Below are 15,509 nucleotides of genomic sequence, written 5' to 3' on the forward strand. Positions count from 1 at the left end.
ATAACGACAACCTGCTTTGCTGGTTGCACCAAATTTGGAGGCCAAAATAAAACTGTTTCAGTGTGTATTATGCAGTTTTTTTATTTTATCAAACTTAAGATTTTTGATTTTTATGATTTTGAGTTTGTTTGTGACCGAGCTAGACTTTTTTGATATGTAGTTTTTAAATTTGATATTTGCAATTACAATGTGCTTTTTTAGACACGTTTTACAATGTAATTACGAAATTTTTGATCTATTTTTTGGTTTTCTCCTTCATAAACTATTTGAATGTGTAGTTTTCGAAATTCGAATCTATTTTTTTAGATTTTCAAGTGATTTTTTTATTATTGATATTATAGAGTATTTTAATAGATCTATTTATTCTTAACATGTTATTTTTCAATATAGTTTTCATGAATTGATCTTTTTCGATTCGAATTCAGAAATACGAATTTTTTCCTCCCGAACAAACCCGTAGTAATTGATATTAAGTAAAAATGAGAGTGAGAGTGAGTATTTAAGTGATATAAGAAGTGTATGTAATGTGAGTGAGAGAGTTTATATAGATATGATTAAGGGTAATTTTAGTATTTTTAAAAAAATTAGGGCATTTTTGCTTAGGCATAGAAAAAATGGGTATTTTTGCTTAGAAATAAGAGAAATGAACATTTTTACTTAATAAAAAGGTAAAATGGGTATTTAATATAATTTTCCAATCGTTGCGAACATACATGTTTTCCACTCTTTGTGACAGGAAGAATGTATCTCTTTCTAATAGGAGGAAATTTAAGTTGTTCGATTATGGTCACATATTCACACTCAGATAAAGTAGTCAGGTTTACATAATAAGCAATCAAATATAATTATTATCTTGTTGGCAAAATAAATTATGTCACATTCAATGCAAAATGATTATATCTCTCAGACAATACATTAAATGTAAGTGATTGAACTGTTCAGACAATATGTATTGCATTATATATAAAGTAATGATACTATATCCAACCATCTCCAACATGTGTTGATCTTGATGCTACACACGTCTCTTCTTAATTGAATGGCTATGTAGACTAAGAAAGCTTCTAAGCAACATGCACCGATGACAAGAGCACCCTCTCCACTTGAGTATAAAAATGAAGAAAGAAGCTAAGCTGAATGATATTTTTCTTTGTAATCTTTTTGACAATCTTTTTTAACCATTCTTTGCTATCACTCTCTAAATTCTCTCTCAGATTCATCTTATACTATTTTACAAAGCACTCATTGTAACTATTCTTAGTAATCATATGGTAAACGAAAGAGTAATTTAATCACATTGGACGTAGGCATTGCTTAGGTCATTAAACCACTTAAAAATATTTTTAGTGGATAGTTACGTATTACAAACACTCTTTTGGTAATTGTTCTTAGTGAGCATATTATAAATACTCTTTGATTGCTTTGTGTTTTACACACACATAGACATTCTCTATCACATTCTCATCACATTCACACGTAACATTCTTAGATAGCCACATCATCACACTGGTGCAAATTCACACATCAATAATTTTTGGTGTTCCAAAGAAGGCCCTCAAAAAGTTTTCTCTAGCTTCATAGCAAATTCATCATTTAAGTCTCAGTGTTTTTTTTGAACAATTGTTCTATAATTGTTCTTAGTGAGTGTATTCTAAACACTTTTTGATTGTTTTGTGTTTCACACACATACACGAACACTTTCCGTCATAATCTCATCAAATTCTCACATAACATCTTTAGATAGTTACATCATCTCATTAGTACAAATTTATGCATCAACAATTTTTGGTATAAAAAAAAAGACCCTAAAAAAAACTCTCTCTAGTTTTATAATAAATTTCATCATTTACTTTCCATATTTTTTTAATAATTATTTGGTAATTGTTCTTAAAATATATTCTAAACACTTTTTGATTCTTTGTGTTTCACACCCACGGGATGCTATCCATCACAATCTAATCACATTCACACGTAAGACCTCTAGATGGTTATGTCATTGCATTGGTGTAAATTCATACATCAACAATTTTTTTATGCTAAAGGGCCCTTTCATCATTTACTTTCCATATTTTTTGAATAATTATTCGGTAATTGTTCTTAGAATATATTCTAAACACTTTGTGATTGTTTTGTATTTCACACCCACGGGATGCTATCCATCACAATCTAATCACATTCACGCGTAAGACCTCTGGATAGTTGTGTCATCGCATTGGTGTAAATTCATGCATCAACAATTTTTTTATGCTAAAGGGCCCTCCAAAAGCTTTCTCTAATTCTACAGTAAAGTTCATCTTTTACTTTCCAGATTGAGATGTTGTCCCCTCAAGAATAGTTGTCTTTGACACCAAGTAGCTCACCTCCACAAGTAATCCTCTCAGGCAGTGGGTAGTCAACATATAATTGAAGGCCAACTAGTTACACCTCAAACTGAGGCCCGATTGAATGTAGCAATCAACAATCTAACCAATACTGTGGACACTTTGATCCATCATCCCTCCACCATTTGAACAATTATCATTGGAGCCCAGGTTTCTACCTAGTTTAATTTCATTTGAAAATATTTTCTAAAAAACCTTTATATGGCTTAGGTTAAGACAAAAATTTGACACATTACTCATATAAGTTACATATTACTTATGTATAGTTCCCTTTCTCTGCACATACTGTAACATGATTATGTTTTATCATGGACGCAAAGAAAATCTCATAAGTGTCTTTTATAGTGTTTTTCACGAAAACGTATCAACTTATAAAAAAAAAAAAAATCATATTTTCATATGTATTATCTAAAAACTAAATTGGGAAGACTATCCCGCACATATCTATTAGAACCTTACGTATCCTACCTAAGACATTAATTACCTCAACCCTCTATATTCAAATCCTCTTTTAATTTTTTTTTTTAATTACATACACAATAGACATGGCCAGTTAATTATCAGGACGAAGATCACCTTAACATCTGTCGTTCCTATTGCTTTTGCAATATAAAGAAAATTAAATTGAAAAGATCGTACTATTCAAAACCTAGTCATGAAGTCCCTTCAGTTTCTCTACCTTTTCACACCCATAATGCACTGCGCTCTTAATATAGAGAGGTTTTAATCACATCTTAACCCTAAATAATTGAGAAGAGAAAATGAACCTTTTTTAAGTGCTTTTGGGTCCAAATCCTATGCAGACAGGTCAAGTCTGTCGCTTAGAGGATTAGAATTCGTGGCTCCAAACCAGTGTGTAATGGGCCATAAAGGAATGTATATAAACTTCGTCCTGGAAAAGTATCCAAGGCCAAGTCCACTTGAATAATGACAGGGCTACGCAGCAATTGCAAACTGTTATTCAAATTATACTTGAAAGAATTCACATTCTTTACTCGGTACAATTCTTCAGCTCAATATCAAAGACCCCAAACTGCCCTGGAAGCAATGGTCAATTCTCTTTGTGGGGATGATTTTGACTTAACTGGCTCTATGGGTTCTATGATCTTGTTCACCACATGTTATCAATTTTTTTAAATCTGAGTCAGCTCATTATATTTGAAACTGAATCAATTATATTAAATAAGACAAATTTTAAATCTATAATTATTAAATTAAAATTAAAATTTTGATATATTATCAAAAAGAATTTAAACTGATACTTTTTTATATATAAATATATCATTTTTATTATTCAAACTATATGTATTAACGAAGATATATCATTATGTAACTGAATAATTTTAAATTAAAAATAAAATAATACTTATTCAATAATATATTACCGTTTGTGTATATGATATTATTTTTAGTTAAAAAAATAAAAAATAATCATAAATAAATGAATAATGACAAGGCAAGCTTGATGATACCAAGGAGGCGAGGCAGCAAAGCATATATGTGTGGAGACTATCACACTTCAAAAATTATCACACTACCATTTTTTTATATAATAAATTTATAATTGTTCATGCCTCTTAGAGACAAAAGCGAACAGCAAATAATTGTGAGCACGTTTGGATATTTTACCATAAAAGATTGAGACAACTCCGTCTCCGAGGGAACATTGGCAGGATGACCCAACATAGTTGTTTTCTTGAAAAGGGTCTCAGCCAATCACCTAATTCTATATCATTTCATGAAAGTGGGAAATACTATTATTTGGTGCAAACCCGGCACATCATTTTTGTGTATTTAGTTTAATTCTATGACCGAAGGATAGATAGAATTATGTCAATTTATTTTAAGTATATAAATAAAGATATATTTATATGAAAGTGTTTAGTTTAGATAATATTTTATTATTAAAATAAAAAAATTATTTTAAAGATATATTATTTAAAAGATTATTCGGTATAAATGATTATTATATTTGATAAAATTTGATAAATATAAATAATTATTGTATTTGATTAAAAGTAATAAAAAATATAAGTAAAATATTTTATTTAAATGTATTTGAATATAATTATTTTTAAATATTTTTATATTATTTGTTATATTAATTAAAAATAAATTTATTTTTGTCTCAAAAAATAACAAATAATAATAATAAAATTAAAATTATCTTAGTAATATTTTAATACTTAAAGTGAATATGATAATCAGATTATTACCTATATTACCTGTCATATCAGTATTGATAATAAAAGATTACCGTAACATTTTATTATTGATAAACTAAACAAGATAATATAAGTAATAAAAGATATATTATCAAAGTAATCTTTAAATCCTTGAAACCATACGACCTCTATGTGTTATCATATAATTGAATATTATTTTATCTTTAATTTAAAAAATATTTAATCATATGAGAATACACATCAAATTTATATTTATATATATATATTTAAAGTATATATATATATAATTTTATCGGTAAAAAGACCATCAAATTATGAGACCCTTATAATTTAGATGGAATAAAATTATAAATATAAATTTTTAACTTATAATTAAATAATATAATTATTTAGTTTTTTTATTTAAGAAAATTATTATTTTAATTTATATAAATAAATTTGTATATATACTATTATCCGTTCGGACAGCAGATGCACCAAAACAAATTTAAGCAATATCATATGTGAACCAGAAGCAGCGTCGCTGAATTCATTAATGTTGATATATCTACTCAATCAATATACAAACAAACAAAATAATATTCCTGTCCTTCCTTCGAACATCCATCAAACTGTAAATTTCACTTGTGCCGTTTGTAAAATCAGTTTTCCCTCCACTGTTAATCGCAAAGAGAAAGAATAAATGTTTTCTTCCTTCTGTTCTGTAGCCTTTCAACCACTGTAAAAGACAACAGTAAGTGGAATCTAATTACTGCATTTACAGTACAGAAAAAGGCAAACGAGGCATCTATACTATATCTACTATCGGTGCTTTTCTACAGTTACAATGATCATCAGCCCGTTTTGCTTTAAATGCCTTGGAAGTGAAAGAGAAAAGCCACAACCACAAACAAATTACAACTAGATCAATACCCATCACTTTGATTTTCCTCTATTCTTCTTAATTTCTTTCTCGATCCGAAAAAATGCTGTCCATGCTGAACCTTTACGGCTCCTATGGCCTTCCACTATGTGTTTCTGCTAACACTCAGTCTCATCATCTCACCCTCTCCAAAGAGTCTCTCTCTATTTCCCTCTAGCTTTGTGTACTGCAAATCATGCTATGAAAATTTTAAATTATGTGATGATTTTTTATGCAGGATGGCTGATCATGATCGCAGAAGGGAGGCTATGAAGAATAAGCAAAGATCACGAGGTAGAGGAGGAGTGCATGCAAATCAAGCGATGGGGATTGATGGAAACTGTGTGAGAGAAGTCGCAGAGATCACAGAAGGTGAGGTTGATGAAGATCTAGCTTATGTTTTGCGGGATCTGTTCGACATTTGTTCATCTTGTACAGCAAAAGCTGCATAGATTGTTAAAATCATTACAAATGCTAGCTGAAGCTTGAAAATTTTCTTTGACTATAGTTATCATCTTGATTTCTTTTATGTTTTGTTTTATTTCGATTATATGAAATTAAATATCCATTTAATTAAAGGTGTATTTTCCATTGCATGAGTGTGGTTGCAGACTTGTTTTTATTAATGTTGTGATGATGCTCGAGCCAATAAGGGTCTTTCTATCGAATAATGGTAACGTTAGGGGAGGTTTAATGGCCAGAAACAATCATAAACAGTTTCCTTCAAAGAACATTTTGTGCCTAGACGTGGACGAAGCCTAATAGCTTTGAACCAAGGTCCATACCCCTGTGAGAGAAAAAATTGTGAAAGGTTACTAAACCTTGACATATTCACCTACATACCTGGGAACTGAGAAGCATTCATTGGGCTCTCTTACCCAGAAATACATCTTCAAAAGAGAATTACAGCTACCAGACACGCTCAAAATATAATCAGCGAGGAAACTTTTGACATAGTTTAAACAATAGAATTATGTGATAGCAAACTACGTAAGAAGTCTAAGAGACGGGTCAACGATTTAGCAGAACTAAACTTAGTGAAGCATTAGGTAATAAATGAAGACCATTAACTTCGACCATTCAGAATACAATTCAACTTCACACCTAATTTTAAAGCTAGCATAAAAAAAATTAATATACGAAAAATCCCGACTTCCATTACACAAATTGAGCACTGCTCAAATCTAGAGGTTCTGTAATGGAAGCATATAATCAGAAAAGAAAAAAAAAAAACAAAATACAAAACAAAAACCCAAGACAAAATTCAGATTATAAGCCTAGCAATGGCAGACAGCCAAAACATCTCTCACTTCTTTTTAGCTGCAGATTTGGTGACCTCGGCACCTGTTGGGTCCTTCTTCTCAAAGTCCTTCATGACACCAACTGCTACAGTCTGCCTCATATCCCTAACAGCAAACCGACCAAGAGGTGGGTACTCTGAGAAAGTCTCAACAACCATGGGCTTGCTGGGAACCATCTTAAACATACCAGCATCACCATTCTTCAAGAACTTGGGCTCCTTCTCAAGCTCCTTGCCAGATCGTCTGTCAATCTTGGTCAAGATCTCAGCAAACTTGACAGCAATGTGGGAGGTGTGGCAATCAAGAACTGGGGTATATCCATTGCCAAGCTGGCCTGGGTGGTTCATGATGATGACCTGAGAGGTGAAGCTAGCAGCCTCCTTGGCAGGATCATCCTTGGAGTTAGATGCAATGTAACCACGCTTGAGATTCTTGACAGCAACATTCTTCACATTGAAACCAACATTGTCACCGGAAGAGCCTCCTGGAGAGCTTCGTGGTGCATCTCAACGGACTAAACTTCAGTGGTCAGTCCAGAGGGACCGAATGTAACAACCATACCAGGCTTGAGGACACCAGTTTCCACATGACCACTGGAACAGTTCCAATACCACCAGTCCTGTACACGTCCTGAAGTGGAAGACAGGGGCTTGTCAGAGGGCCTCTTGGGCTCATTGATTTGATCAAGAGCCTCAAGGAGGGTTGGACCACCCTTGTACCGGTCAAGGTTGGTAGACCTCTCAATCATGTTGTCACCCTCAAAACCAGAGATGGGAATGAAGGGGATCTTCTCCGGGTTGTATCCAACCTTCTTGAGGTAGGAAGAGACTTCCTTCACAATTTCATCGTACCTTGCCTTGGAGTACTTGGGGGTTGTGGCATCCATCTAAAAGTAAATTGCACAAAATCAACATTAGTTCAAACCCTAAACTGAGAATTATAAAAAAACTAACCCAGTATAAAGCTTACAATCAGAGTCATTAAATTAAACTCTCATAAAGCTTACCTTGTTACAGCAGCAAATCATCTGCCTGATACCAAGGGTAAAAGCAAGCACGGCATGCTCACCAGTCTGACCATCCTTGGAAATACCAGCTTCAAAACCACCAGTGGGGGAGTCAATGATAAGGACAGCACAGTCTTCCTGTGAAGTACCAGTGATCATGTTCTTGATAAAGTCAAGATGTCCAGAAGCATCAATGACAGTGCAGTAATACTTTGTGGTCTCAAACTTAAACAGGGCAATATCGATGGTGATACCACACTCCCGCTCAGCCTTGAGTTTCAAGCACCCAGGCATATTTGAATGACCTCTTGTTCATTCCAGCAGCCTCCTCTCGAACCTCTCGATCACACGCTTGTCAATACCTCCAAGCTTGTAGATCAAATGTCCAGTGGTGGTTGACTTTCCAGAGTAGACATGGCCAATGACCACAATGTTAATGTGAACCTTCTCCTTACCCATATCAAAGAGTTATAACAAAACTGGTACAAGAGAAGAAACAAACACATGTTCAGAAATTGGAAAGCAATCACTGAACATATCCAAATCACATTAAAAGTTAACCCCGCCCCACGATTTAAAAAAAAACAAAATTGGAACCCAGTAGATCAAGACCAGTAATCCACGACAAAATATTTTTACACTGTGCCTCGTCATACTATGAAACAGGATAACTAAATCGAAATCTCAATACCGATTTCAGCATAAAAGTCCAGCCTTCAATTAAAACAAACTAATCAAAGTCAACATGAGAGAAATAGATAAGCATACAGATTTGAGTAAGTTATAATGAAATCAAGACAATCAAATTAACAAATATTCAACCAATGAAACAAAATTCAGAAAGAAGGAGTAAATATCGGCTCATCTAGACCGAAAATTATACGATATAGATTCTAGTATATTAACTCACTTTTAAACAATAACCATGCAAAATCGAAACACCCACACAGCTTTAAAAAAATCAAATATATTTTACAATCAGAAGAAGTGGTACATGCAAAAGATAAATACGTTGACACAAGCTAAAGAAGGAGAGAGAACTGAACCTTGCAAGAAGCAAACTAAAATGGTTGAGGATCTCTCTCGCCGCCCCGAGCTTGAACTAGCAGAAAGAGAGTGTCTACAACAAGAGATGGGTGTGGTTGTACAAAGAAATTGGTCAGAGTTCTGTATGGCGTTTAGGTTTATACTCTCCACCGTTGGATAACATAAACAAGATCCAACGGTTCAAAATATCAGGCTGCCCTGTCGGGTGGACGAGGCTGCGGGTAACAAAGGATTGAAATTTTAGTTGATCCAACAACAATTTTTGGACAGAACGATAATTTTTGTTAATATTTTATCCTTACCCTTTCAAATAGCATTTTTTTGGTTTTTACAAAAATGCTATTATTTCGGATTAAAATAAAGAGCCACCCAATCCATAAGTTTTTCTTCCTCAAATCAAAATCCAATTATAGTACTAATCTAATAGTAACTGGTCACTCATCAGTTGTCTGAGCATAAAGCCAAAAAAGGGAACAATAGATGCTTGGTCTTGGTCTTGCCGGTAACAACTGCTGCCAGCTCAGGTTTCCACTTTGTCATTGCCATAGTAATGAGATGACCTAAAATATCCTTAAAATACTTTACAGACACAATTTTATATTCAGAAGAATCAAGAAAAGATTCTAATATTTGGTAATGCTTTGCAGCCTAAATGTCCACACAATGTAAGAAAAAAAGAAAAAAGAAAGTGTTGAAGAAAGCAAATTCCATTACTTTGATAATCTGTTTAATATTGTACTATTAATATATATGCCACAATAATCATGTCGCTGAAGGAGACAGGGCATCTTTTGTCTTGTTCAAGTTTCTTTTGAGATCATATGCTGAAGGAATCTTCAGACTTTCAGTTTCAGTAGCAAATGTAGTTTTATTTGGGCCAGATAAACATGAATTCATGCACTAAAAAATGAATTTTAAGATCCAGAACTCATCCACTGGGATGTTATTTTGTTCTTGGTAACACTTCCCTTCCACAGAGGAGTTCCAAGAGCAAAGCATATTGTACTGAGGTGGAGCGACATTCCCACTTCACTTTGGGTGCATAGTGAAACATATAGCAATCCATCAGCACTCTGCTTGGCTGCTTGCTAATTGGGATTTTAATAGCATAAACCATTAAGTTGGAGCCACATTACCTCCTTTGAATTTGGCCGTTGTGTCATCCGTATGGAGCAAACTCACAATTAGGTAACCACACTTCAGTGAGAAAACAAGATAGGAAAATAAATTGTTACACAGCAAAATAAAAAAAACAAATTGCAATAGCTCAATACCAACAACAACAAATTTGAGAGAATTCTCGAAAGGGTTTGAGTCCTTTGGACGCATAAAGACTTTTGCATGGTAAAAAATTTGACCCAACTCTTTTAATAATATTAATAATTTCCTCATATTGAACGTGCGTATACAGTAAAAAAAAATCCGAATACACCATCATGAACAAATACAAAATTGAGATTACTATATATTAAGTACCACATCTTGTACCGATATAATAACAAATTGGTTAGTCTCAGTTCTCTTCACATTTGGTAAAGGATTTCTTTCAGTATATGCAGATTTTACAGTCATCAAACTCAGAAAAATTAATCTTATTGCTTTGACTTAACCATAGCCATCTAAAACCAAAAAAAAAAAAAAAAACAAGACTACGTTTATCTGCAAGAAGAATCAAAGTATAATATTATAATTTATGTTTTGAGAAGACTTTCAAATATAATTTATACTATCAATTTGAACATGCATATGATTTTACTTTTTCACAATACCATCAAAGAGATGGAAATTTCTAGTCACAGTAATATAAAACCATATAATATTTACAAATACGAGTATTGTATGAACATTACCTGAAGTGGTTTCCACTGTTTGAATCTGCAAAGTCATCTCTTAGAACACATTGAAGCTTTGTGTATGTATGCCTATCAACAAAGTCTTTGTCTTTCAATTCCTTCAGCAGTTATTGTGGCTTCTCCATCCCTTCTTCGTCTGCAGATCTCATCTAAGACTGTCCTATATGAAATGAAATCAACAGACCTCTGCTTCTCAATCATCTCCCACAGATTATTCACTGCCTGCTCAGCCTCCCCATTAAGAGCCAATGCATTCACAAGTGAGTTATATGATCTACAGCTTGGAACAAACCCCCTTTTCTTCATCTCATCACACAACTCCTTAGAATTCTTTGTTCGACTTTGGACACATAGCCCATGGATTAAATAATCATAGGAAAATGAGTTAGGCTCACAGTTATAAACCACATTCATCTGGTGAAATATCCTAAGAGCATCATTAACGTGATTTGAAAGCATGTACCCTTTTATCATAGAATTCAACGAAAAAAAATCAGGTTCAATCCCATCGTTGACCATTTGCTTGAACAAGCACCTAATCGTCTCCAAATACATATGATTTATATAGGAATTTTTTCCTCTACTCGGAAATGCTGTGAATAGACTATTGTAGGTCCTTATTGAAGGTCTACATTCCAAGTTCCCTCTATTCTTCATATGCTTAAATATATGCTCTAGTCAACTTCCTAGCTTCTGTGAAAAAATAGATTATGGTATTGTAAAGAGCCTCAGAACCAACATAAGGAACTGCAAGCACCTGGTTAACTACATCATCCATTTCTTGGTACATTTTTGCTGTGCGCCAAGCTTCTTTATGATGATGTGATAAGTAGATAAATCATGCCTAAACCTGGGATGCCGCCATGCCAAGTTGAATAGCTCCAAACACACTAAGGGGTCCTCTAGAAGAGTTATAAGGTTGCACAGATCTTCATTACTAAACCTCGGAGGGAGTTGAGAGACTGCTGATTGAAATTGAGCTTCATCAAGGGTACGCATGTTGTTAGCGTTTGATCTTTTACTAATCCTTCTCCTCAAGGACCTTGTTGGCCGTTTAGTTGAGTAAAAACAACATAAACTAGCATTTGAAGAAAGTTTAGAATGTCGGTTAAACTGGGTTAAGAGAAAATACTGTACAGGCTTCAGTGTTTCGCTCAGGGGATTCCAAAAACAATATATAACATGATAGGGTATCAGTGGGGTAAAAGATGGAAATGCATAATAACCGGACAAAATTTCAGAGTAATGAAAATATTGTTGATGAGATTGATTGATGGAACATAACTGTTTGTTAAAATTCCTATCAGAGAAAATATGCCTCAACTGATCTCTGCCAACAAAAATCATCTTCAAAGTGTCAAACAATTAATACAGCACACAATCTGTAACTGGACACAAAGATTTTAAAAAAAAAAATCAATTTTACGTCTGAATGGCTGATTACGCAATGACCTAGGGTTTGAAAGATATCAAAAAGTGATTAGAAAACTGTTTGCTAAGCAACTGAAATGAACTCGTGAGCTAAAAATCAAACCTTTATCAGTGTAGTTTCACAATGAATGGCGCGAAATGAAGAGGCAGCAGCCTGGACGGTGTGCATGTGCTTGGATGAAAGCTAAAACAAACGTCAAATTCCAAAATTGTTGTTAAAATGAGTAAGGGTATTACTGTAAATAAATATTAAAAAATACATATTATTTTTAAAAAAATTCATATATAACTTTATTGTAAAAAAAATCAAGAGTATTAAAGTAGCCCTAGTTTGATCACGTGAGACTCCTCTATAAGACCCCAACAAACACTCATTTGTCTCCGCACTCTTTCTGCGGCTAGGTTAAGCTACCTGTGCGTCTCTGACTTCCAGAAGGTGAGCGATCTAATTTTTTTACATTCCTTTTCTTACCTATTTGATTGTTTATTTGATTTCAGTTTCTGCTTCTAGTGGATTAGTAATTTCTGTTCTTGAGTTTGTATGTTGGCACTTCATATCTGTTTGGTTATCTGGTGAATTGACAGTTATATCATTAATTTTATATTTGTATTGGACTGATATTTTGATTAGGGTAAGTTATCGAGTTTGGAAATTTTTGTAAGCGGAAATTAAATTGATCTAAAATTGTAGATACTTGGGATGTTCTTCTTGTGTTCAGATTAGCAGCTCTGTTATAACAGATTAATGACCTGATAATAGATTTTAATATCTTATTTTTCTTATATGCAAGATCCATCAGTTTTTAGTTTTAGCAGGCGTGTCGATCTGATTTGGCACAAAATGTGTATTTAAATAATTTAGTTTAGTAATCTTTTCCCTGTTTATGCCTAGAAATCTAGTTTTTCTAATTTTTAATGTTTCTACTTAACGAGGGATGCTAGAAAATGGGGTTATTAATTAAAATAACCGCTTTTTTTTGTCTTTAATACATATATAGTCACTTTTTGGGGATATTAATGAAAATAACTATTTTTTAACCTTTTATACATATATATAGTCATTTTTTTTTACCATACATATATAGTCTAAAATATAAAATATCTAAAATACCCTTAGTATTTTTAGTCACTCAGTCGACATGTAAATCTCATTCACCAGCTAACCCATAAAGCAAAATCATTCACCTAGCCAAGGCAAAAAATTACTCACCCACCCAGTTAACCCATAAAGCAAATCATTCACCTTGCTAAGATAAAAAATTTTCATCAATTTTAAATTTTTTAAAAATTGGTTAGCCGTCTTTCTGGCCAATCAATTTTTAAAATTTTAAATTTTTGAAAATTGGTTGGTTGGCTTATTGGCTGGCTAACCAACCAATTTTATAGCCGACAAGCTGGCCAACCAATTTTTCTTTAAAAAAAAAAGTTTGACGACTAACTACCAATACTTCAAATAGAAAGGTTGATACCAATTTTTTATTTAAAATATAAGATGGCCGTTAAAGACCAACCAATTTGAAATATTAATTATTAAAATTTTAAATTTAATTTTTTAAATTGTTTTTAACTTTGTTTTCTATAAATTTTTGTAATCTTAATTAGTTAATGCTTAAACCACTTTCTTTTGTTTTTTTTGTTGAAATGTTGTTCAAAGTGGACAACCATTGTTTTTTGTTGGAGACTTTTTTCTTTTTAAAGGAAAAGTCAAACTAAAAGGGGTTATATATGTATAATAGAAAAAAAAGTGACTATATATGTATAAATGGCAAAAAAAAAATGGTTATTTTAATTATATCCCCACTTTTTTTTTACTATTCATATATAACCACTTTTTAGTTAAAGCATTGACTAATTAAAATTATAAAAATTATAAAAATAAAGTTAAAAATGATTTAAAAAATTAAGTTTAAAATTTTAATAATTAATATTTAAAGGCTACCAATTTTTATCAAATAAATTGTAGGCCATCCTATTTTTTGAATAAAAAATTAGGGTCAACCTTTCTATATTTGAAGTTTTGGTGATTGACCACCAAACTTCTTTTCTGAAAGAAAATTGGTTGGGTGGCTTGTTAGCCAACAAGCCGACCAACCAATTTTCAAAAATTTAAAATTTAAAATTGGTGAAAATTTTTGTCTTGACAAAGTGAATGATTTGTTTTATGGGTTGGCTGAGTGGGTGAGTGAGTAATTTTTTGCCTTGGTTGGGTGAATGATTTTGCTTTATGGGTTGGCTAGGTGAACGTGGTTTATGTGTTGACTAGGTGACTACAAATACTAAGGGTATTTTGGATATTTTATATTTTGAGTCATATATTTATAGTAGAAAAAAAAATGGTTATATATGTATAAAAAGCAAAAAAAATATGGTTATTTTAATTAATATTCCTAAAGAATGTCTTAGCGGTCATTCAATGTACTGTGCAAAGCTTACACTAGACTGGTATCAGTTTGAAAATATATATCTGCTTCATTTTTTTAATGCCATCTTCATTTTAACATAAAAAATATATTAAATTCTCTATTCTTTTATATGGTTCAGTTGAACACATGCCTGAATATGTGTTTGTATTTTGGTTTCTGTTGTTGATGGCTCTAATGAATATTTTCCTGTCTTTAATTTCTGCAGTTCCAATTTAGTAATTGCCATGGGTAAGGAGAAGGTTCACATTAACATTGTGGTCATTGGCCATGTCGACTTGGAAAGTCAACCACCACTGGACATTTGATCTACAAGCTTGGAGGTATTGACAAGCGTGTGATCGAGAGGTTTGAGAAGGAGGCTGCTGAAATGAACAAGAGGTCATTTAAATATGCCTGGGTGCTTGACAAACTCAGGCTGAGCGGGAGCGTGGTATCACAATTGATATTGCCCTGTGGAAGTTTGAGACGACCAAGTATTACTGCACTGTTATTGATGCTCCTGGACATCGTGACTTTATCAAGAACATGATCACTGGTATCACAGGCTGACTGTGCAGTTCTTATTATTGACTCCACCACTGGTGGTTTTGAAGCTGGTATATCCAAGGATGGTCAGACTCGTGAGCATGCCTTGCTTGCCTTTACCCTTGGTGTCAAGCAGATGATTTGCTGCTGTAACAAGGTCAGCTTTAATAGAGTTTAATGACTGTGATTACCAGCTTTATTACTGGGTTTTTCTTTATAATTCTTAGTTTAGGATTTGAACTAATGTTGATCTTGTGCAATTTACTTTTAGATGGATGCCACAACCCCAAGTACTCGAAGGCAAGGTATGATGAAATTGTGAAGAAGTCTCTTCCTACCTCAAGAAGGTTGGATACAACTGAGAAGATCCCATTTGTTCCTTCTTGGTTTTGAGGGTGACAACATGATTGAGAGGTCTACTAACCTGGACTGGTACAAGGGTCCAACCCTCCTTG

At 33.0% G+C, this 15,509-nt stretch overlaps 1 protein-coding gene and 3 pseudogenes across 1 annotated transcript; 2 read left to right on the top strand and 2 right to left on the bottom strand.

Moving 5' to 3' along the window:
* Positions 1–5,377: 5,377 nt before the first annotated feature.
* LOC123208173 lies at positions 5,378–6,061 on the top strand. Its single transcript, XM_044625570.1, has 2 exons — positions 5,378–5,624; positions 5,707–6,061. The coding sequence occupies exons 1-2, from the start codon at positions 5,533–5,535 to the stop codon at positions 5,918–5,920; spliced, it is 306 nt and encodes a 101-aa protein (XP_044481505.1). The 5' UTR covers positions 5,378–5,532; the 3' UTR covers positions 5,921–6,061.
* A 457-nt stretch (positions 6,062–6,518) lies between these two features.
* On the bottom strand, positions 6,519–8,252 carry LOC123208171 (annotated as a pseudogene).
* A 1,261-nt stretch (positions 8,253–9,513) lies between these two features.
* On the bottom strand, positions 9,514–12,301 carry LOC123208170 (annotated as a pseudogene).
* A 2,452-nt stretch (positions 12,302–14,753) lies between these two features.
* Positions 14,754–15,502, top strand: LOC123208172 (annotated as a pseudogene).
* Positions 15,503–15,509: the final 7 nt, after the last annotated feature.

The sequence above is a fragment of the Mangifera indica genome, unplaced genomic scaffold, assembly GCF_011075055.1.
Source record: "Mangifera indica cultivar Alphonso unplaced genomic scaffold, CATAS_Mindica_2.1 Un_0149, whole genome shotgun sequence".
NCBI lineage: Eukaryota > Viridiplantae > Streptophyta > Magnoliopsida > Sapindales > Anacardiaceae > Mangifera > Mangifera indica.

Bases quoted from the DNA above. Each gene is read 5' to 3' on its own strand.
- LOC123208173 (XM_044625570.1), top strand. From the start codon at position 5,533: ATGCTGTCCATGCTGAACCTTTACGGCTCCTATGGCCTTCCACTATGT. The intron at 5,625-5,706 runs GTCTCTCTCTAT...TTTTTTATGCAG, and splicing joins CATCTCACCCTCTCCAAAGA to GATGGCTGATCATGATCGCA.